The following is a 25,189-nucleotide window of genomic DNA, read 5'->3' on the forward strand; positions in this document are numbered from 1 at the left end:
TTCATAAACAAATAAGTGCAAATTCTTTAACAAGCCCTGAATAGACAAACACACATTTACTCAATGGATTTTGAGACAAAGACCCTTTGATTAAAAAAAAGTCACAAAGCAAAAAGCAACAAAAGAAAAAGCTGTTTGTGTCTGTGGAATCCTCCAGAAACACTTAAAAGTTGGAGGGCTACCATCTTGCTGTCAGGCCAGGATTGGGTTCACCCTCAATGCACCAATGCACACCTCGCTAGGTTTAATGAACTAAGTGACCAAACTGCTGACACGCTGTCAAGCCATGGCACATGAGTGAACCTCCTGATTGTCAAGGTGATCCACAGTAAACTCAAGCACAAACCTGGTCCACAAGCTTGACAGCATCACAGCAAACTGACAAAAAGGCATAGCTTTTAAACAACAAAAAAGCACTTTAGTGCATATATAGAGAGAGAAAGCTCGAGGAATGACTGCAAAGATGCCACCACATTCTCATGTAGCACACTTTTTTTTTTTGCAATGCTGTTTAAGCCCACTTAAAGATATGTTGTTATCTGGCCAATAAAATGTAATTGGAGCTAATTATGCTGCTGATTAGCCTAATTAAAGCTTAGCTTATCCACTTAAGGATTAGGGGCTAAAGTAAGCCTGATTATAATGTGAGTGTGTTCAGAAATCATAACTGTACAATTCCCTGGTCTGCCCATGAGACAGAGTCCACATTAAGTCACATGACTGGAAAGCTGCCAGAGGCTGGAAAGAAAACCTGTAGGTGACGGGAAGATTAAATAGACTCATCCTATGCAACCTATTCACAAATTCAGAGTTGGCACTACCACAGGGAATAATAAACACATTTGCATTGCAGACTTTCTGCAGCTAAATAACGTGCTAATTTAAACCTGAACTTTTCTGAAGCATTTTATATATGTTTTCAATGAAATGTCTTCTCTCGGATGTCCACTTGGTTTGCAATAATGTCCCTCTGGACTGTAAGGAAGTTGTTTGTGTACTGTATCATGTTTTATTGGTTGGGTCTGCACTCTTCTTGTCATGTATGAATTCACAAAGGAGATCATTAGCTGGGACACAGAGACAAATGCTGGCTTGAATTCTGTGGACCACTGAATCTGAATTGTTGTTGAATGCTGTCTCCTGTTTACCAAGTCAAGCCAGTCAAGCTTCTAAGGAAGTAGCTCCTTTAATGTTACATGAACAGTAAAGATAACAAAATGTTGTTCATTAACTCAAAACCAAATACGTTAACAATGTATTGCAGATTATTTATTTATATTTTTCTCAGATTGTGCTATTTTAGTTTACAATGCTGCAAGTACTATTCAAATGTTTTTCATTTGAGCCACTCCATTATGTGTGCTGTACAATTCATATATTTGTAGCAGTTGCGTTCCTGCTTGAGGGCACAATGACCTGTGCTGAGGAGCAGGATGACCAGCACTGGTTTAATGTTCTCTCCAAGCCTGGTGGCATCTGAGCTACACTGTTGCGTCCACTGTGATATGGAAAGTTTCTAGTGTCCTTTGAAGAACTCTGGCCTAGTCCAACTACCACAGGGGGAAAGAGCTACAGTAGACAAGATACATAACACAAAGATTAAACTGTAAGACCTTTCATTCATTTATATATTCTAATATTTCAAAATAAAAATCCTCCCCACACTTACAGTATGTAATGTTTGATTTGTTCCTTCCAATTAATCTAGGATGAATAGATGTCCCTGTTCTCCAGAGACACTCGAAATTTTTGTTGCATTTCAAAAATATGGTCAATATATCATTCATCCCACAACAAGAATATATACATTATTTTGCCAAAGGTTTTGGGGCATCTGCCCTTACATGCATCTGAGTTGTAATGCCATCCCAGTCGTAATCCGCTTGGTTTAATATGGATTTGGTCCACCCTTAGCAGCTATAACAGCTTCAAACTCTCTGGGTAGGCTCTCCACAAGGTTTAGGTGTGTGTTTATATGAACATTTTACCTTTCTTCTAGAAGCACATTTGTGAGGTCAAACACTGATGTTAGATGAGAAGACCTGGCTTGCAGTCTCTGCACTAATTCATCCCAAAATATTTTGTTGGGTTAAGGTCAGGACTCTGTGCAGGCCAGTCTAGTTTCTCCACGCCAAACGCACCCATACATGTCTTTCTGAACTTGGCACTGGTGCATAATCATCTTGGAACTAGAAAGGGGACATTCTCAATCAGCATGCAGAATCTTTGTCAACTGTCGAGAGTGATCTGATTGGCTATTCAGCAACAAATCAGAGTGTGAGAACAAGAGCAGTCACAAAACCAGGCAAACGATTCAAGAGGGAACACATGAAGCCATTCACAAATCTCTTTGTAGTGGAAAAAGGTACTAAACGCTGCTTTGTTTATGGTTTATATGTGTGTATAAAAAGTTTCAGTTCCCCTTTGTGCATTGAGAAAACTGACTACTGTCCCTTGTATGTGCTTTTTGGTCCAGACAGGACCAGACTCCGATGCAAGGCCGATGCAACACAGTTCGTTTCAGTCAGTGCTATAGTTCTTTGACATCTGTACGCTGTATCTCAGCCACACAGAGCCCTGAAAGAGAATGTTAATAGAAACAGTCTGCTTGCCTAGGTGCTCAATTATATAGACTTTGCAGCCATGAAAGTGATTGGAACCTCAGAATTAAATGATTTGGAGGGATGTCTCAAAATTACTGGCAACATATATACAGGACTTAATTTGTGTTGGAACATGCTAGATCCGGATCCAGCTCCTCATTTTACCGATCCTCCTCCTCACTCCTCAACCACCCTCCTCCCCGTCCGCTGTTTACTTTTGCTTTCTTCCGCGACTCCCCAACCATTTTCACTTTCGTCCGCGACAACCCTCCACCATATACCGCCACATATTTTTGTTGTTATCACCTTCTTTTGTGTTTATTCTGAGCTGTTGCAAGGACTGTGCAAAATGTGCAATCCCGCATGTCCTTCAAAAGACTATAATGGCTAAAAAGTCAAAACTGGTAGTGACATTTTGTGTAGCTGGATTCTAGTCTACTCCATAATATTTTTTTTTATCATGCAGTAGATTACAGAATTCGGTTACACAAAGTGTAAGATAAAGCTACTTACTGTAAGCCATTGTTTTCAAAAGTTGTATGCAAAACATTGCATTGATTAAATGCACATAAATCACACAGACAGTTGTAACAACTGAACAATGGAAAAAGGCAAATACACTTACTTTAATACATTACATTTAATACATTTAATTTTAAATTAAACTTTTAGCCAGCTCTGAAATAATAAACTGTGTATTTATTGCATTTGATAGAGAAAGAATATAGTCAAGTGTCTGAAATGGATGTGCAAAGAAGTTTAATTCATTTCCATCCACAATGGACATTACTGCGGATAACATTTACATAAAATTAGAATAATGCAGTGGACAACAACTGAAACATACACTCACCAGCCACTTTATTAGGTACATTTTACTAGTGCCAGGTTGGACCCCCTTTTCCATTTAGAACTGCCTTAATCTTTTGTGGCATAGATTCAACAAGGTACTGGAAAATTACTCAAGATTTTGGTCCATATTGTCATGAGAGCATCACGCAGTTGCTGCAGATTTGTCAGCTGCACACCCATGATGCGAATCTCCCATTCCACCACGTCAAAAAAGGTGCTCAATTGGATTGAGCTCTGGTGTCTGTGGAGGCCATTTGAGTACAGTGAACTCATTGTCATGTTCAAGAAACCAGTCTGAGATGATTCACGCTTTATGACATGGCGCTTTATCTTGCTGGAAGTAGAAATCAGAAGATCGGTACACTGTGGTCATAAAGGGATGGACATGGTCAGCAACAATACTCAGGTAGGTTGTGGCATTGACACGATACTCAATTGGTATTAATGGGCCCAAAGTGTGCCAAGAAAATATCCCCCACAGCATTACACCCCAAACATCAGCCTGAACCACTGTAAAACGGCAGGATGGATCCATGCCTTTATGTTGTTGATGCCAAATTCTGACCCTACCATCTGTATGTCTCAGCAGAAATTGAGACTCATCAGACCAGGCAACGTTATTCCAATCTTTTATTGTCTAATTTTGGTGAGTCTGTGTGAATTGTAGCCTCAGTTTCCTGTTCTTAGCTGACAGGAGTGGCACCCGATGTGGTCTTCTCTTGCTGTAGCCCATCCGCCTCAAGGTTTGATGAGTTGCGTAATCAGAGATGCTCTTCTGCATGCCCCGGTTGTAACAAGTGGTTATTTGAGCTACTGTTGCTTTTCTATCCAGTCTGGTCATTCTTCTCAGACCTCTAGCATCAACTAAGCATTTGCGCTCACAGAACTGCTGCTCACTGTATATTTTCTCTTTTATCAGACCTTTGTAAACCCTAAAGATGGTTGTGTGTGAAAATCCCAGTAGATCAGCAGTTTCTGAAATACTCAGACCAGCCCATCTGATGCCAAAAACCATGCCACATTCAAAGTCACTTAAATCACCTTTCTTCCACATTCTGATGGTTTGAACTGCTGCTGATTGTCTTGAACATGTCTAGATGCCTACATGCAATGCGTTGCTGTCATGTGATTGGCTGCTTAGAAATTTGCGTTAAAGAGCAGTTGGACAGTGTACCTAATAAAGTAGCCGGTGAGTGAACTTTTCAGCTTAATCTAGGCATTAGGTCACAATCATGAACTAATGCTTTCTTCCAGAGTACACACCAACAACATAGCAATTCATCTCACCAACTGCTAGAATTATTGGGTGGCTCCATGTACTCAAACTGGGAAGAGCTAATGAAACCTTCAATCTAAACCTGACATTATAGACTAGTTGGACTATGGCTGGATGGAAGATGCAAGAAGCTTTGAAGTGGGAGACTGGGGAACTCCTAGACTGCTTCAACTAAAGCCTCTCAAAGACATGCTGGATGAAAGGTACAAAGGCACAATGCAATATGCCAGTATGCTCTTAACATTTAATGTACCTGACCAGTGCGATCTGAAAGATCAACATACTATACATCTTGCAAATAAGTGTAAAATAATGAGATTGACAGTTGGAATGGTATTCGATGAAGATCCTTTGCCCAGAAAAGAGTTGTGCAGAGCTGTCTAGTGTTATTTCCTTATATCAAAAAGCAGCTGAAATGTTCATAGCTCATAAAAGAGGCCGGAACCATTAGAGTGGAACAGAGTGGTGTTTACATGTGAAAACATGAACACAAGACTTGCTCAGACGACACCACTGAAAGGGGAAATCGTATAGGGTGTCACTTGCCAAGCTACTGTACTAACCAACCCTTCCATTAGCGAGTTATAAGCAGAAACAGAGACTACTGGCTCACTTCAGCAGTAAATAAAGCTGAGGAAAGAGGAAAGTGACTCTGCCACTCAAGATACTTTGTGTTACATGGCTAAATTATTAGGTCTTTGGAAGCATCTAATTATGAGTATTTATGACAGAGTGCTCTAGTCTGTAATAATAGCTTGGCTTGCGAGTGCCACTCTTTATGTCTCACTTCCCCTCTCTTTGAGTGTATTTGAGCTTATCTATCTACTTATTCAAGAGAAAACCCAGGTATTACAGTTCAAATCTACATATATTATTATTATTGGTAAAACGTTCTGACACCCTTTAGATCACTTGCTGTTTCAGTACATAAACGTTTAATAACACACATCAGCAAACCTTTTACAATAAGGTCTTTAAATACCCCATAAATGTTACTAAAGCATAGTTCAGTGTCCTAATCTCTAAGCTCAGAGCTACTAAATAGAATGGCTCCTTTCATAACTTTCCTCAGACATCAGCCACACAGGATTGGCCACAGGCAATCCGACTTAACCAAGGACAAACATACAGGCAGGAGAGCATTTCTGCAGACCTCCTTCATCTCTATTTGACATGTGCTGACTCTCTGCTCCATTAGGACATGAATAAAGCCTTCCATACAGAGACAGAGAGAGAGAGAGGGAGAGCTCTAGATTCGAGTTGTACTGTATGTTCACAGGAAGGGTACACTGACTAATCCATACTCATCCCTGCTTCTGCCCCTGAGACACAACATGCTTTATTAGTCTGCTGCCCCTCACCTGAGGCACAACCAAGAGAGATATTTGACCAAAACCACAAACCCAATAAGAGAATATCGATTAGCAGCCTTCGCTTCACTATAGCACACAGTTATATATCTATAAAGAAATTAAAAAAGTGTCTCATAGCGAGAAACATTTTGAGGATCTACACTAGTGCCAGAGCTGTTCGCTTGTTTCCAATGGTGTTGGGTTACTAGCATGTAGGAAAGGAGGAAGATAAAGCAGGCCAGGAGAAAAGACCTAATGAAAAAATGCTGTTATTGCATTTATCCCCAAGGCTTTCCAGGTGAGATATTAGCCTTTACTGTAGTTTGGAAATGTAAGAAATAGTTCAGTAGCTAAAACTTGCTTAGCGTCATGTTAATGTTGGTAATTACGCAGGGTGTTTTATCAGTGGAGGAACATAATGCAAATATCATAAATACCATCACAAAATCATCCATCTTTAAAAAAGTCTTTCTTCACAGAATCCATTAACACTAAACATACCTCAAAAGTGCTCTTAACGCTAAAGAAAAGCATATTATTCTATTAGAGAAGCTTCAGTTTTTAAACTTAATGCCAAAGACAATCGCACACTGGTTGATTCACTGGAACTTTATATTGGTCCAATTTCAAGTCATTTTAAAAGTTTTATCTTATGTCACTTTGATAAACGAGTGCAATACAAGTTAAGTTCGAACAAGAGAATTATTCACTATCTTAATAAAAATAAATAAATACATGTAGTATTCCACTGCTCTTAGCCTGTATTCACCTCAAAATTTTGTCAAATTAATGGTTTTCTCTAAAATAAGAATTGTATATAATACACTGTTTTATTTAAAATGATTCTATTTTTTCTCCACATTGTCCTTTAAAAAAGAAGTTGTTAATGAGCTCTGCTGCAGTTTTTTGAAGTCTTGAGGGTATGACGCTGCTATCTATGAGACCAGACCGCAATAAAGAATGTCACCAAAGCTCTTCTGCAAGTGTGAAATATAAAATGTGGAGGCTCTTAAAACGCAGACACAAAAAGTGTGATGAAAGTTGTTCTGAACTTATATACACGATGAAATGCAGTCTTATTGAAGCTTCAAGGCGAACAGACTAATAAGCTTCCCCAATTATTATTTTTTTTAACCATACAAAAAAAAGATAGAAACGCTTGTGTACATATTTGCTCTGTAAGTGCAAGCATCCCCCTTTCATCTAGACACCTATTAGAAAATGAATTCCTACACTAACTGTTTGTGTTAGCAGTAAACTTCTCCAGCGGAGAAGTCTGACCAGAACCCTCTTCCCCCCGCCCTGTGTCATAATCACCCCTGGTCTTCAGTTCTATCAACATGTGGCACATGTCCTTGACACACTCAGCAAACTCTATGCACGGCTCATTTCCCTCACCTCTCCCTCTCTCTCTTTTAATATGAGGTTGCCTGGTAAAGAAGCTGGAATCTAATAACGGTGACAGTGGGGCTGTTTTGTTATTGTTCCCTCAATCTCAGACAGAGAGGCTGCACGGACATTAATGAAATGGATAGAAAGCATCAACACAGAACAAAAACAGAGACATTTCTGTATAAAAAAAGTTACAGAAATATTATATATATTAGGACTTGCTACAATTGAGAACAAGAGTTACTGTGAGTGTCGATGTGTATTATTGTTTAAAGTTCTTGCCTGTGTGTGCGTGAACCTGTTTGACTTTCCAATTCTACAGATGCTGAGAGGAATTCTAGCATAAATGTTAGGGTCAGAGAAAGAAAAAGAGAGTGGGACTGATGAGACTGATGGTAAGAGAAGAACGGGACGCATGTCTCGTCTTGTGCATCGCTGCTGTGACTGCATTAGTGGAATGCTACAGTCACATGAAAGAGCTCTCTGAGACGCAGCGTTTCTGTCTGCTCAAAAGCTGCACTGTCCCCCTTTCTGCACACACACACTTGAACACTTTTTATTATTTATCAACACACCTAGTGTAAATGAACTCAAAGCATAGAAAATTACTGAGAAATTTAGAGGGGTAGTTTGTAATAAATAAATGATACTAAATCATAGTTTCCTCACAAATTGGCCAATGTTCTTCTAATAAAAGTCACTAAGTAAGTTCCTCAAAGTTAATGTATAAAAAAGAACCACGAGTCTCAAACGTCTACAAAATGAGTTCGAAAAACTCATTTTAGATTTTAAGATGTACATAAGTGAACACAAAGCTTGAATGGAAAGCAGTTTTATATCCAGATTAATTCTTAAAATTACTAACGAGTATGTTACATACATACAATACCTCAGTTATGTACATTCACTTGCCTATTTGCTGCAGTGTGTGAAATGTATTTTAAGACATACCACTTATCTTGCCATATCTGATTTCTTTCAGGACTCTAGTCCAAGACCTTTCTGAAGTGACAGTTTTTAATCAAACCTTTCCTCTTCACAGGGTCTCTAAACAGATCTATCCTTGCTCTTTTTTATTAAGACGCAAATGCTATAAATTCCATATCCTATCGTTCCGCTTTTTTTCCAGCACATTCTGCACATACTGTATAATGTGAAACATCTTATTCTGTAGTACCTCCATATAAACTATAAAAAATAAATCACCTACAATAATCATACATCTCCCAACTGAGTACTTTAGTCGCTGTGAGGCTTCTGTTTTGTGCTAGCTTGTAGATCCACAACAACCCCAGCCCAGCTAGCTTCATTCTATGAAAAGAAGTGAATTATTGTCTTAGTTCTTTAAGAGAGCAGAGGTTACCCTTAAACTATCATTTCCTCAGGTCATCAATCCAGGTCTAGCAGCTGACACACTCGAGCATTTCTGTTTTACCTCAACATTTACAGCTATTCCGCAACACAATACTCTTGGCAATGAATCACAGAAAAACGCAGGGAGCACATTCTCTTGTTGTGAAAAAAATCACTTAATTTGCTGGTTTCATTTTTTTAAAAGTGTTTATGTTGGAAACTTTATTATTTTGTGCACAAAAGCACAAAACCTCAAAACCAAATAATAATAATAATAATGTTGTCACAACAGAAATAACACAATTTATGTGATCCATCATCTCTGATTTTACTCAAATGATTTCTCTGATTTCGTGTTTCCTGCTAAATTCATAAATGATCTTTCAAAACACCACTGATCTATCTGATTGGAGGTGTTCTGAGGCTGCATTAGAAAATACAGGGTAACACACCTAATAAAAAACAAAGCCTAATTATTTCAGCATGCTCTCTTTACTGTAGTGCCTTTTTTCCAAAAGCTAAAATCTTCACAATAAAGTTCTATTAGTTATTGTTAGCTAATGTGTTTACTCACAAAAACAAACGATGAACAATAATATTTATTACATTATTCATTCATCTTTATTTACACTAATTAATGAACGTGAAGTCATTCACGTTAACTCACAGTCCATTAACTAATTTTAACAAGCACAACTATGGATTTTAATACTGCATTAGTAAATGTTGAAGTATTAAATGCTGTACAAGCAACGTACATTCTTGGTTCATGTTAGTAAAAACTATTTTGTTGTAAAGTGTGACCATAAATTGTTTTGTTTGTTTGTTTTTAAATACAATGTAAAATAATTTATCTATATTTCTGGTTTCAATGGACTACCATGACGGTAGCATGTGACAAGAATCCACAGACTGATAAAGGAAGAGAAAATCATTTTAAAAAAGCTGGTCTTTTCGAACACATGCAAATGTACCTAACATCAAAGGAAGCCTAGAAACTTTTTTTTTTTGAGCAGGGCACTTTTTCTGTTTTGTAAGTGTCATGACCAACCTGTTGTACCTCTCACCCCATCCACACGTAACAAATCATCTCTCGATCATGGTGGACATGGATGAGTTTCAGCAGAGCAAATTCTTGCTGCATTTCCCATTTTTTCCTCATTGAGGTAGCATAGTCGTATGAAGCTTTTGGGTTTTTTTTAACAATGAGCACTTTGTTTTTATTTATATTGATTTATATTGTATGATTACTACTATTATGAATAATAGTAATACGTTTTTGCAGTCCTACATTTAAACTCATGTAGAAACTGACATTTTTTACAATTCTCACCATCTGAAAGGTTTAAGAGATCTGAAGATCAAACGAGCAGTGTGTGTGTGTGTGTGTGTGTGTGTGTGTGTGTGTGTGTGTGTGTGTGTGGTGAGTAGGCAGAGGGTCAGAGAACACAGGGCTAAGTGGACCTGCTCTTCATTAAGACAATGTCTCCGGGGGACGTCACTAGGGCTACCTGTCCGTGCGCTTATTGAACCGTCTAACCATCATCTACCCTCTTACTCTGCCAGAGTCCCTGGAGAATCACACCAGCACAGCTGACAAGTTCAGCCTTAGACTGCGCCTGCAACATGAAAGTACCTCTTCATTTTACCTCCTCCTTCGTCTTTTCACACACCCTCTCATTTCTCCCAAACTCCTTCCCTAAATCTATGCTTTATTTTTTTTTTTAAGAAAAAAAGGAGATGAGACTGAGAAAGACAAAGAAGAAGAGAAAGGGGAGGATAGAGATAGAGATGGGGGACATAACTGCGTTTGACTTCTGACATGGAGCAGATGAAATGTTAAGTGTCCAGACAAGTCCGGGGAGCCGTGCAGATAAAAGTCATCAAATGACACTCTTGGAATGCAAATTGGCATTCTTGACTGCAGTGCTTGAACAATTGTGCCCCATCACAGACAACCGCTGAGATTAGAGGGAAGAAAAAAAAAAAAGAATAATTTAAAGCGGCAAAGTCATAAAACCTTAAGTAGAGGAACAGGAAGATTTTCCCCCTAGTAGTATATACTCTATTCAGCGATATCCCCTCCTTGCTTCACTGTTTTCTGAGAGTAAAATGCCTCAGTGTTCACCTGCGCTTGTAAACCATTTCCCCTCATTTCAGCAAAGTGAAATAAATGAATGAAAGAAAATAATAGAAAATACTGTAATTGTCTGTAATGAGTTTATAAAATAAAGTTTTTCATTTGGATCTGTTGTAGGTGCTCAGCTGATTAATACATTCAAAATGAATCATGATGATTGTTGCTGGTTAAAAACGATTAAAAAGTTTTTTTTATGAGGGATGGATAATTTTATTGTGTAATTCATAAACTATGGGTGCATTTATTAGATTTTATTTCATACGGAAGTCATGATGCTTTTTATCTTTTTTTTTTTTAAGATTATTAGAATATTATTTCAAGATTTTATAAGGCTATATTAGATCAGGAATAGGCTATTTTTTTATATTTTTTATTATTGCATGTTATTTTTATTTATTATAGACTGTTGTAGTTAACAAGCAAACAAAATTGTCACCGATGAAATTTGTATAAATGTGTTTACAGTTTTCAAATGACCTTTTTGAATTTTTGATTAATATAATTTTTAATATTTTTTTTTTACACAAAAGCGACTTTGTGCAAGCAGGTTATGTGTGTTTATTAAGATGTACAGTAATAAGGAAAGGGTGAGATTTAGGTAAGGCAGTTTATCTTTAACTTTAGTTTGTAAACATGCTGAGGGCGGTCGATTTTCGCATTAGTCCTAACCAACTAAACCTTTTTCGGAAACTTTTAGAGTCTAAGTCTTTTAGAGACAATATACCGCAAAACAGAATTACGCTCATTTATTTGGAACTTTTAGGACTTGTGACAATTTAATTGCACGTGACGTAATGATCACTTAATGAGCGCTACAATAATGTTCCTTAATGTCATTAATGTAAAGTGTTCGTGTGTTGTTCGGTCATACTCACCATTTCTTCATATTGTGTGAATGGCTAAATGAAGTTCAGTCAGATCTCGCCCTCATGTGGGGGGACTCTATCCTCTTCCCTCTCCTCTTCTTTACGCAAATCTCACTAAACTCACTCAAAACTTTATGTTTGTCCGCTCACTTTTTTAAAGCGATTATAATATTAGCAACGAAACCAGCAGCAGTCCGTCATCGTTAGGAAAAGAAACAACACTGATAAAAAACGGAATCACTACGCTCTCGTCATTCGCATGTACCGGGTCTCTGTAAAGCGAAAGAAGCCCGTTGGCAGAAATATAAGCTGTTCGGTGGATCAAGAAGCCCAGCGCTGGTTCCGCTGTTCCAGATCCGCTCGTATAAGCCACTCCACCGGGACCGAAGCGGGACAGAAGCGGGACTAAAGTGGGTGGGTAGTTTGAAGCAGCGGGGTAAATCTCTGGCTGTCCGGGAAGAGAAAACTGACTGTCTTACTCACTCCCGGCTATTTCTTCTGCATAGTCAGCTCTCTCTGACTGCTGCATTACATCCAAAGGAACGTGGTAATATATTTTAGTCTTGTGTAGTTGGTAGTGCATTACCTTCTAGAGGAGCTGATAATTTATTAAAAATATTGCAAATTGTGCTAATTATCTTATTATCTAATTGGATTTTTTTAAAAATCTTCTAGTCTGTTCATTAATATAGTTTAGTCTACTTTAGGTAGGGTATTATATAGGCTACTAATATAGAAAGTGTTTCTTCCTTTGCCTCTTTTTCTTTTTTTTTTCTTTTTTTTTTACATTTCTAAATAGAAAAAAAAACTTTAAAAGGTATCACAGGAACTGACTTGTTCACTGACTTTACAACAAATGGGCAGAATACTGTTGGATTTTTTTAGTGCTGTGTAAATCAATGATTTTTTTTTTAAATGAGTTTGAATAATTTTTTGTCATCATCAGCCTTCTTTTAAATGCTTTAATGTCAGTTAAATGAGAGTCCCCCTAAAACACACATATGCTTGTGTGCATACAGCACACACACACACACACACACACACGCACACACACACACACACACACACACACACACACACACACACACACACACACACACACACACACACACACGCACACACACACACACACACACACGCAAACCCATACACACACAAATCTCTAAGATATTTTGCTTTAGAGATGTTTGAGGACACTGATTTCCTATATATCTTCCAAACTTGTGTCCCCAGACTGTCTGAACAGAGCGCTTATAAATGTTTAATTATGGACTTGTTTCGTTTTTTCTTACAGTGCGCACTGAGCTTGATTCTCAAGAGTGAAGGATGAGGAAAGTCAAATGACAGACTTCTCCTTTGGACCAATAGAAGCCCCTAAATCCCAAGGCAGTCATTTTGATCAAGCTGAGTGCCTACAAGCCCCACTCACATGTTTGGTCAAGAGGTAAATAATAGATCAGGGATTAAACTTGTGTAGAATTCGTTCTAGGGTAACAAGCTACACACTCCCAGGATATGCATATTCATCTGATGTGCAAGGCCATGGCAGAGTAAATACCATATGCCCAGTAGTTAGAGAGCTTAAATCCCTAATTAAATGAGATATTACTGTACATTGCTCTCTGATATTAAACAACAGAACAGAGAAAATAGACCTTTAAAGAATTATGAGTAATGGATACATTAGCATGTTCACATGGGTTCAGTTTCCTAGCATAAAGTGCTACAAATAACTAACTCTGTGTCTGATTTTTTTTTATAGAACTTTTAGCTAGTAGACGTGGCTTCTTGCATATTATATATTATACTAGTTTTTATTCTTCTGATTTCCCTGAATAAATGCAGTCAATTAAGCATTACCATCAAGTGGCAAGCCATCATCTAAGGGCAATGAACAAGTGGCGTCCACTAGTTATGAGATCAGCAGCTTGACTCCTTTATTTGCTCAAGAAAAACATGACATTAAAGCGGCTTTCTTCCTGAAATCAGCTGCAAAAAGCCACCTGTGGGACCAGACTATAAGTATTGGTTTATGTCAGACCCCTTCCAATTGTCTAATTACTCAAAGGGCAGTTGATGATGAGCTATTGAACCTTCTACCCGTTTTTGGTCCTTTGGGAGGGTCATCAGCTGTCATAGACTGTGTGTCTGTTCAATAAATGCCACACGTATTTCCTGTTTATGGGCACTCAGGAAAATGTCAAGCTAATGGTGTCGCTTGACTTAGGAGAGGAGGCCACGTGCTCTTCACTACTCTCACCATCCACCCACAATATGGAAGTCATTTTTACCATTGATTTCTTCTCTGGTGTAAACTTTCGACACCATAGCAGGAACACTGATTCACAGTGGAAGGAAACAAAGTACATACTTGTTAGCTTCACTCAAGATGCCATACTTTCACATGATAATGGCCATGGACACCTCTTAGCACACATTCATAAGCATAAACAAAAACAAAGAAGTGAAAAGGTTCACTGTGTTTGCCAGGGGCTTACATTATTTGAGCAGCATGATCCTCTCAGGGGAAATCTGATACAGCCTGTAGGGGAACCACTTCACTCCTCTTTCCCACAATTCAACAGAGACACATGGGGCAAGCATTGCTCCCTCCACCCCGCTGGCTCCCCTTTCTCCCCCCATCGCCCACAGGAAGAGAGCCCTCTTATCAATCCCCTCATTATCCGAACCCACTGCTTGCTGAAGACAGTTAGAAGGTCATCAGATGGAGCCAGAGACTCATGCACTGGGGACAAATGCTCAACAGTGGAGCTTGTCCTGGGATGCGGAGCATTCTGTGGGAGCTTGGGGTGAGTTGCATGCAGGCGGATGGCCGCGTGATGACAGGTTTGCCGATGGGAAAGTGGAGAGATGCAGCTTTGTAGGTTGTAAGACATGGTGCAGAATAAATGACTTACTGCCACTGCTGGTGGTTTTGGTAAAGGCCTTATGTTCACTTAATATGCGTTATGTATCATATACTGCAATAAATGCTTACTACATGGCCTTACCCTACCCCTAAACCCAAACCTCACAGGAAACCTGTGGCAAATTTTGAATCAGGAAAAAAAACCCTTTTAAGTATAAATTAAAATACTTTAAAATATGAGGACAGAAAGCATGTCACATTCATGTCATTATACAAATGTGTGCCATCATAAATCACATAAACAACCACCAACAAATGATAATATATGGTTATACATATCATTTCTATGTAACAATAATAGAAAAGGCGGAAATCAGTTGAGACGAAACACTGTTTTTTTTACATGCTGAGGTAAGTTCAAGTCTAATGAGTGAACAAATGGCAGATAATTTAATTCAAATGATGGTGGAGATTGTGGATTCAATAGGGGAGATGGTTTGTACATACTTTTTAGACAATGATGATGGAGACATGAGGAGAGGACATGGCTAGTATATTAATAGTAATTGCTGGTAGTAAGTAGATCTATAGTCCATCAAGAAGACTAGACAGTGAGGGACTAGGAAGTGTTTTACTGTATACAGGTGCTGATGAGTGTGTTGATGAGGTGCAGGTGCAGGTGATTAGTATTCTGAGGATTGTGATTTTAGTGAGGTGGTGAGTCTATAACAGTTGCCCAAGCTTAACATTAACCCCTATTTTATTAGATTATCTCCTGTCTTTTTTTTTTTTTGTTGTTGTAATTTTGAGATATTTATTTCATTTTTAAAGTATTTATATTGAAATTGAACTGAATGACAGATTCACAGTCTGACTGAATGGCAGTGAGCATAAATGTTAGTTTCTTCATCACCATCATGACTTGTTTGGAATGTTAAGAACTTTGACAACTTAAAAACTTCTTTAAACTGAAAGCTGAGATCAACAAATGCAGAATGAATAGTAAGCTATCATGTGCTTATTTATGCTCATCATCTGAGAAATATCGCTAAGTTACGAAGTATACTATCCATCTCAGATGCAGAAAAGCTAGTTCATGCTTTTATGACTTCAAGGCTGGACTACTGTAATGCTCTGTTTGCTGGCTGCCCAGCATCCTCTATTATTAAACTTCAACTAGTACAAAATGCAGCAGCCAGAGTTCTTACCAGGTCTAGGAAATTTGATCATATCACCCCAATTTTATCCTCCTTACACTGGCTGCCTGTTAAGTTTCGTATTGAATTTTAAATACTGCTTCTTACCTATAAAGCTTTAAAAAACCTAGCTCCTGTTTATATAACCAACCTTCTGTCACGCTACAATCCAACCCGCTCTTTAAGATCTCAAAACTCAGGGCTTCTGGTAGTACATAGAATAGCAAAGTCAAGCAAAGGAGGTCGAGCCTTCTCATTTATGGCTCCTAAACTCTGGAATAGCCTTCCTGATAACATCCGAGGCTCAGACACACTCTCACAGTTCAAAACTAAATTAAAGACCTATCTCTTTAGTAAAGCATACACTCAGTGCATCACTTAGCGGTATGATACATAAATGTGCTCCACACAGAGCACATACCTTCATCTTTATATACCCTATGAACAGCAGCTACGCTAATTATTCTCTTTATTCTCTATTTCCAACTGGGGATACTTATCCCGAGACCCTCAGACCAAGCAACGCCACTGATTCGATCCAAGACCAGCGACGAGATGATCCCAAGATTTCCATATCCTGGACCAGGCCGTATCGTGAGCAGCTACTGTGGTGGTCATGGAGGAGTGGAGAGCATGAGACTGATTCCTGTGACGCTCCAGGGACAGACGAGTCTCCGCTGAGGTCCAGCTTCCAGCCTCCGGCACTTAGACCACCCCTTTAATAAAACTGCTTTTCACTCCACTTCCAGGGTGGTACTTGAGTTTAGTCCAAATAATTGGATTGTTGTGGTTTGCTGTTGTGATCACATGTGAGTGGCAAGTTTTCCTGCTTTTGCACCAGTCAATAAAATATCACTGAATAAAAAGGAATGGACTTTATTTTGATTATGAAGGTTACAAGATTATAAAGGAACACAAATAAATTATTAATAATTATTAACAATAAATATTTCAATGTTCTAAGATTAAGAATGATGGTGCAGTGGGTATCACTGTTGCCTCGCAGCAAGAAGGTTGCTGGTTCGAGCCTCTGGTCAGTTGGCATTTCTGTGTGGAGTTTGCATGTTCTCCCTGTGTTCGCGTGGGTTTCCTCTGGGTGCTCTGGTTTCCCTCACAAGTCCAAAGACATGTGGTATAGGTAAATTGGGTAAGCTAAAATTTTCTGTTGTGTATGAGTGTGAATGAGTGTGTATGGATCTGTTGATGCTGGATGTGATGGGTGATGGGGTGCAGCTGGAAGAGGATCCGCTATTTAAAACATATGCTGGACAAGTTGGCGGTTCATTCCGATGTGGTGACCCCAGATTAATAATGGGACTAAACTGAAAAGAAAATGAATGAATGAATGAAGATTAAGAATTGCCAAATGGTTAAGAATTAAAATGCACTGCGATATATATATATATATATATATATATATATATATATATATATATATATATATATATATATATATATATATATATATATATAATGTAGAGCCCTTATTATCCTTCAATTCTATTATTACCCTTAATTATTACTTTTTTTTGGTTGACACTTTTTCTATGCACATCCTCATTTTTATACGTTTAAATATTCCGAATATTCCTTGGTTACATTTCAAGATAAAACAATGTGTGTGGGTAGATGGATAGCATAAAATTCCTTTTCTTTTTTTAAAACCAATATCCTGAGGCACATGTACTGTCAGAATCAAGTTTAAGGCACATTATCTACATTATCTTGACTGAATTTGCTCACCCACATATTCATCCTTTGGGAAATGATGCTGTGTGCTTCTCTTTAAAATGTCTCTCATTTCCATTCCAAAGTGACACTGCCAGGTTTGCAGCTAGCATGTCTACAAAGCGAGAGTCTTGTATGTTTTTAGAACATTATAAAGCATGTCTTTTTCCTGTCCTCTTTATCAAAGGTAAACGCACAGCAGCAGATGACAGTCCTCCTACCTCAGATTGCAGGCGGAGAACCGGGGCTTTCCCAATCCTCTGTGGTGAAATACTTCCCGTGCTCTGCCTACTCAGCCCACCGAGGGATTGTCGACGCTTCCTGATTTCATGTGCAGCACGGTGATTCGGTTGTGAATACATCTCTGTTTCTCAGTGACACAGAGAAGGAGGAACAGATGAGTTAAATGGAATCATTTTATTTTACATCACATCAGAAATACTGGTGCGATAGCAAAGAGGATAGACAGGATCAGCATTCGTCAAGCTAGGATTTCATGTTCTAGTTGTAATGTTCTAGAAATTGAAAACTCATTCTCACTATTAAATCAATTAAATATTAATGCAATTGATTGATTAAAAGAAATGAATTCTTAAGAGCAACCTGTATGTCATTTATAAGCAACTGAAATGAATATTTAGTACAATATGCGTGTGGTTTGAAAGAAATTATTTACATGTGTTAAATAATCTAAATTAAGACAACTCATAGATCATCCTTTTTATTTTTAATTAATTATAATTAAATTATCCATTTTCTTTTATCATTTGTTGTTTTCAGACCAGATAAAAAAATGAAAAAACAGTACATTTATTTCCCACTTGAGCAGCATTTGCGTGGTTTTCTGTTGATCTGAACTTTTTACAGGCCTTGGGGGTTGTAAATGGAGCATGTTACATTTGTGACGTTTGGCCGCTGTTGGAGGCTGTTGAACAGAAACTGATATTAGTGCCAGAGAGAGCATGTAAAATCACATTCGGAATGGATGACTGGTAACTATCAGCAGTAAACAAAGGGCTTTGTTGGGTAAAAAAGAAAAAGTTGATTCAAAAGTGCCATGTGTCTCTGTGTTCCTAAAAGGGGCAGATGTTGCAAATTACCAGCCAGTCTACTGCCTCTGAAATCGCAGCTCAAATGAGCATCCTAATGAGAGGCACTGTTTGCGGGTCAGAGAAAAGCCTAATCACGCTAAGTCAATTGACTTCTTCTGGAGCAAGAGAGCATGCAAGCTCCAAAGCAGATGACCTGCTGTCTGTTGCACTCCTGCAACCTCCTTTATATCTGTCTAATCTTGTTTCTGTGGTTTTAATCATCTAGCCTTTTGACTATGATATGACTCTAGCCAACGAGGACAGGCACAGTTGTTTAGATACCATTATACAACCATTAATCAATGAAAAAATTGTGCGAGGGGGTATGATAATTTACATTGTTTCCAACAAGATAAACAACCAGGGTAGACTCTTAAGGAGCTTCATTTCTAAATAGGTACATTGAGAAATATGTATTTAACTTTAGGCTAAATCAAGAGAAAGAGTGCCACACACCTGGAGTAATTGAAGATTATGAGTGATATGGGCAAGAGATACAGGAGGAATTTACATTTTCAAAATATGTTTGCGAATGTTATTTACCATTTATGTGAATTCTACAGTGGTCGAGAGAGCTTAAAGTGCTGCAGTTTAAGAAAACAGGTGCAATTACAAAAATGCCAGCTAAATGAGAAAAGGTCTTCATCTGTTTGACAGCACACGTGCTGCAAATCCTCACAAAGCAAACACATTTAAAAAAAACGCACTGCATTTTTTACACAACGCAAACAAATTGATAAAACGTACAAACATTTTACGAAAACGCACTGCATTTCTCACAAAAAGAATGTTTTAGGAAATGTTTTGAGGGGACTCAAAAGCGTGATGTACGGCGCTGTGCCGCGACTATTGCTCAGTGAAGTTGTAGATGATCTTTGAAAGGTGAGTTTTTTGTTTGTTTATTTTATTATCTCGATTCCATTGTCTTTAGTAATTATTTGCCTAAATAACCATAACCTAAATAGCCCGGTTTGTTACGTTTTAGGGTCACCTTGAAAGATTTCCATTGTGTTCTGAGTAATTTTTAAATGAATGCAGTGCGTTTTCGTAAATTTTTTGCATTGTGAGAAAATGCAGCGTGTTTTATTAATTTGTTTGCATGGTGCGAAAATGCAGCGCGTTTTTTAAAAATGTGTTTGTGTTGTGAGGATTTGCAGCATGTGTGCTGTCAAACAGATGAAGATATTTTCTCAATTTGACTGCATTTTTTTGTAATTGCGCGTGTTTTCTTAAATTGCAGCACATTAAGCTCTCTCGGCCACCATAGAATTCACAAATGGCAACCTTTAAAGATAAAATATGGTTATGAATTATAAATAGCTTTAATATCTATGTACTTACACAAAACACTATATTATCTGTGTTAGTCTATATGTAACTAAATATTATTTAGAGAGAGAAAAAAATCTACATTTACTGCTAACAAGCTTGAGGTTAGACTTCAGGGTAACACTTTACAATAAGGGTGTATTAATTAATGTTTGCATTAGTTGACATGAATTAATGGTGAACAACACATCTGTTAAGCATTACTTATTCTTTGTTAATTTTAATTAAACAAATACTGAACAATGACTGTTATTCAGCATTACATAATCATTGTCAGCGTTAACTCATTCTAATGAATCTCTTTACAAAGTAAACAAAACATAGATTAACGTGTTACATTATAGTTGACACAATAATTAATGTGTTAGTTGACATAAACAAATGTTAGTAACATTAGATAATACTGAAGTAGTGTACACTACAATAACGTTTATAATTCTATGAACTATTGCTTTGTTAATGGTAAATCATGTTAGTAACAGTAATTTAGTTAGATCGGCTTTAGTATTGCTGAATAAATGTGTTGTTCATTGTTAGGTCATGCTATCAAATCTATGAACAAATTTGTATTAGTACATTTGTGAGTAAACATGACCTAATTATAAATTAAATATAATAAATGTAAAGTGGTGCATTAGAATATGACCAAGATATGTATTGCTAAATAATCGTTGTTCACCATTAGTTTATGTAAATTAATGCATTGACACATTAATATGTTTTGGTAACATTTAAAAAGACTAAGTAGGCGTTATACCTGCTTACTTAATGTTAATTCATGTTAACTAATCCTTTAAATAACATTAATTAAAACACCCGTATTGTAAAGTGTTACCAGTTAAAGAGTCTGGAGTTACTATCCTGCATTAATAGCTAAACACATACGCACAGCCTACATTTATTTTGCTATGCATATTACTATTTTGCTATGCATATTATATTGCTGACCAACTTCTGCTTGAAGGCCCTCGGTCAAGAAGCAGTGGGGTGATCTCTCTTTTGCAGTGGCAGGTCCTAAATTCTGGAATACCCTCCTACCGAGTTTCGTACAATCCCTGACCTGCCACTTTTTAAAGCCAAGCTTAAGACCCACTTTAAACTGGGCTTTAATACATAATGACATTGTTTTAATGTTGATATTTTTGTATTGTTTTGCATTGTCTGCTTTTTTGTTGCGTTGTATAATTTGTTTTTGCTTGTGTAAAGCACTTTGGTCAACCTTGGTTGTAGTAAAGTGCTATATACTTTAAATAAAAATTGATTGATTGATTACTGAGTTACAGGTTATTTTTTACCACAACCACGAAAGAAAGAAAGAAAGAAAGAAAGAAAGAAAGAAAGAAAGAAAGAAAGAAAGAAAGAAAGAAAGAAAACGGAGGAATTTCGCATTAATTACATTAATATAGTAACAATTTCTGTAGCTTTTACAGTCGTTGGAATTTAAAAAAAATATGCTTTCTATAGAAGGTTTAGCAATATATCACTCTTATTGACATATATTACAACAGTTCGGTTAATTCGTAATATGTTCTGTGTGTTGTACTGATAGCACGAAAAATATCAACAACGACACATGGCCATAGAGATCTCTAAGACCGGCGAACCGTAAAGCGCTTCAGGGTGTCGTGAAGTGTGGTAAACAGCTCTGTACCAAAACACGGAACTGGCGCGATCATTTGAAAAAGACAAGGCATTTGATTGTGTTTTCGCTTTTACGAGGTCTGTCTAATCTTTATTTTTCTTTTAAACCTCTGATGAAAACACCCTGTCAGATGCGATAAGAACGGAGCTTTATTTACATTGCAGATAAGTACTTTAGATAAACTTCAACCGTATCCAAGGACGCACTGCTGCAGGTCAGACAGAACGACTTTTAATGCTTGATGTAGTCAGCCTTATGTTGTAATACGTTTTAGTGACTTTTATGCCGGATTGCAGTATTGAGTGTGTGTTTATTGAGCTTTGATACAATATCGATGGAGAGTTATCTTAAGGGTTTTAATGTTTGATTTATTTACTGTGTTATCATTTAAGACTTAACGTTAACGTTACGTGTGCTTGTGTCAGGGTATGAATGCTGTCTGTCTGTCTGTCTTCATTTACAAATTGAGTCATGACAGGTATATAACAAATATGTCTTCTGTCAGGATCTCAATGGATTCCGAAGACAATGAGCGTGTTTTACTTAAGGAAAAGCTGATGAGTTTGTCTGAAGAACTTGCTCAGTGCCAGGTATTTTACACCATTCGTTTATCAGTTCTTGTTCATTTGTCTAGTTCATCTCTTTTATCTCCTTTTCAAGTTTTAGTGATGACGCTTCTTAACTTTTTTTTTCTCCTACAAGTGTGCTTACTTGTCAAAGTAACGAAATATACCATATAAACTAGTATATGAAAATGAAATTGAGAAAAAACAACATATGCATAAATGTGTGTTGAGAAACATACAGTATACCAACCTGTCATGTAGCTACTGTAAGGTGAAGTTGGCCAACATATTAGTTTTTATATCTATTTGCTATGGCTGTGGTGAAGATGCATTAATATGCCTCATTGTAAATTGTAACAAATGTGGACTTGTCTTCATGCAAGTATTTAATACAATGGGCTCAAACAACTTGCAATTTTACGGCTGCTGTATGCCTGTTGTGAACTAAATATGATTTTCATTTACAATAAATCCTAATATTTAGAACATTTTGCCATTGGTCATTATGGCTCAGGCTTTGATCATCTCTCTGCAGACTTATGAAATCAGTAAGTTGTAAAAAAGGGAAAGAAAGATTTATCAAAATAATCATGCTTAAATAAAGTATGGATACTTAACAGTGTGCATAATGATATATAGAATTTCTTATTGTTGTCTTCTTTTTGTGCAGTAGTTAGACAGGTGCTGATATTCAGAAAGCCAATATATTGTAATCAAAGACAAGCAAAATGTTTATATTTTTATATTCTTTTCAATATACCATACCAATAATTATTCATTCGTTTTCTTTTCGGCTTAGTCCCTTTATTAATCTGGGGTCGCCACAGCGGAATGAACCGCCAACATATCCAGCATATGTTTACACAGTGGATGCCCTACCATCTGCAACCCATCGCTGGGAAACACCCATACACACTCATTCACACACGTACACTACGGCTAATTTAGCTTACTCAATTCACCTATACCACATGTCTTTGGACTTGTGGGGGAAACCGGAGCACCCGGAGGAAATCCATGTTGTCACGGGGAGAACATGCAAACTCCACACAGAAATACCAACTGACCCAGCCCGGGCTCGAACCAGCGACCTTGCTGTGAGGTGATCGTGCTACCCATTGCCACGGTGATGCCCTACCAATAATTATTTATAACTTAAACTTTTAGAGTGCTTTATAAGAAAATTGAGATTGTATTTGCAGTGATGTTCTTAATTGTTTGGCTTAATATTTCAAACATAATCTATTTTACATGCAAATCTGGCCTGCTATATGCTAAAATATTGATTGAAAATGATAAAGTGACTATTTATAGGCTATTGCAGGTTAAAACTATACAGTAGAGCTCCAATAGTTAACAGCAGTTAATTTAATTCAAAATAACTACAAAAGCTTTTATCAATCTAAACTGATGTTAATTTCCTAGTTAATGCCTAATAACCCATTTAAATCCTGGTCAAAATATAAGTCAAAATCATTTCATTAAATAAAGTTAACAACTGTATTTTTACTCTTATATTAAAATAGTAACTGTAAATCCATTTTCAATCCATTAACTAACATCTTCTAAGTAGACTTTAAGTGTGTTATTGAACTTTGTCATCCTTTTGCAATGAAATTTGTTTAAAACATTTATTTGCTCTTAACATGTATATAAAGTAAAGCCTAATCTTTTTTACTGCTTATTTCAGCAAGCTTCAGCAATTAACCGCATCAAGACCATTCAAAGAGAATCCAAGGCCCATCTGATATGCTGTCACAGAATTAAACACCAAACTGATGTGACTTATGCATCCTGCATACTGTTAAATCCCCACCAGGTGGTGCCTAAAAACAAATACCTGCATTGTCAACAGTGTCAGACTTGTAACAATTAACAGATTTTTTTTTAGCATATAGCATACTCCAGGACATCAATAACACACTTGTTGCTAATTGAGAAGAGCCTTCAAATTGTCAGTAGGTAGCCTTTGCTTACTTTACAACAGTATAAGACTTGCGCTGACCTACAATAGGTTTACATCATCAGTGGATGTCGACTGGCTCCATCTAGCATTTTTCTACTTGCCTGCGGTTCACAATTGATTTTTCTCCATTCCACTTCTAATGACAAGTGTATATGTATAAAGAATCATGTCTCATTTCTATAGAAGGCGTGCAGTGCCCATCCATCGACTGCCATTAACGGCAAAATGTTTCTAGTGGACCTGAGAATTATCAGGGAGGCAGTTTTACTTTATTAATATTTGTATAAATAGCAACATTCAGGGAGTGCACTCATCCAGTGGGCATTCATGGTCTGCTGTATGAGATAAATAATTCATCAATACGACTGCCTTTCAACATATCAAACACCTTCCATTCCATGAGAAAATCCCTGTAATGTGTAGGAGTTGCTCAATCTTCTGATGTAGTGAGCTTAAGTTCTTGTGAACAGACCACCTATTTGATGGAGGACTTTTCTTAATTTGTCATTATACACAATGAAGACTGGGAACAGTGAGATCTCTATTTCTATTCATTTGCGCAGTCTCTCTCTCTCGCACATGCTGTTTTGTATGTTTAGCCTATGGTCTATCAAGGTCTGCCTGCACCATTTAGTAAATAATTAATTAGACACTTTTGAATAGGGTTTAAAATTCATGTACTAATTGGACACCAGCAGATTCTACAGGGATTTATGACTTTAATCTTATAATGATGTGGACATAATTTAACAGATAATTTTATATTAAGTTGATCTGGTATAATTCAGTTTTTTTTATTAATGTCAGAAAATGTAGTTTTTAGATGTTTCTCATTAAATGTAATGTAGCTTAAAAATCTTTGAAAGCCATTTTTTTTCTCCCGAAGACACTCTGAATTGTAAGCATGTGCCTCTGTTGCCACTTTCTTCTTTATACGACTAGTGAGTTCAGATTCATGCTTCTTTCTT

The 25,189-nt window shown here is 37.2% G+C and overlaps 2 protein-coding genes across 5 annotated transcripts in view; one reads left to right on the top strand and one right to left on the bottom strand.

Moving 5' to 3' along the window:
* Positions 1 to 12,345, bottom strand: part of bnc2 (basonuclin 2) — a 177,267-nt gene extending 164,922 nt beyond the window's left edge. For 2 of the 3 annotated variants that reach the window (XM_056459078.1, XM_056459066.1), the window contains exon 1: positions 11,844 to 12,343. In XM_056459078.1, coding sequence (XP_056315053.1) covers positions 11,844 to 11,846 — 3 coding nt within the window. In that variant the 5' untranslated portion in view covers positions 11,847 to 12,343. Of the gene's footprint in view, positions 1 to 11,843 lie in introns of all 3 variants that reach the window. The other variant, XM_056459086.1, reaches the window with a different exon arrangement.
* A 9,361-nt stretch (positions 12,346 to 21,706) lies between these two features.
* The window catches only part of cntln (centlein, centrosomal protein), a 171,940-nt gene continuing 168,457 nt past the window's right edge, over positions 21,707 to 25,189 (top strand). For both annotated transcript variants that reach the window (XM_056459097.1, XM_056459104.1), the window contains exons 1-2: positions 21,707 to 21,903; positions 22,195 to 22,279. In XM_056459097.1, the coding sequence (XP_056315072.1) occupies positions 22,202 to 22,279 (78 nt within the window). In that variant the 5' untranslated portion in view covers positions 21,707 to 21,903; positions 22,195 to 22,201. The remainder of the gene's footprint in view (positions 21,904 to 22,194; positions 22,280 to 25,189) is intronic.

The sequence above is a fragment of the Danio aesculapii genome, chromosome 1 (genome assembly GCF_903798145.1).
Source record: "Danio aesculapii chromosome 1, fDanAes4.1, whole genome shotgun sequence".
NCBI lineage: Eukaryota > Metazoa > Chordata > Actinopteri > Cypriniformes > Danionidae > Danio > Danio aesculapii.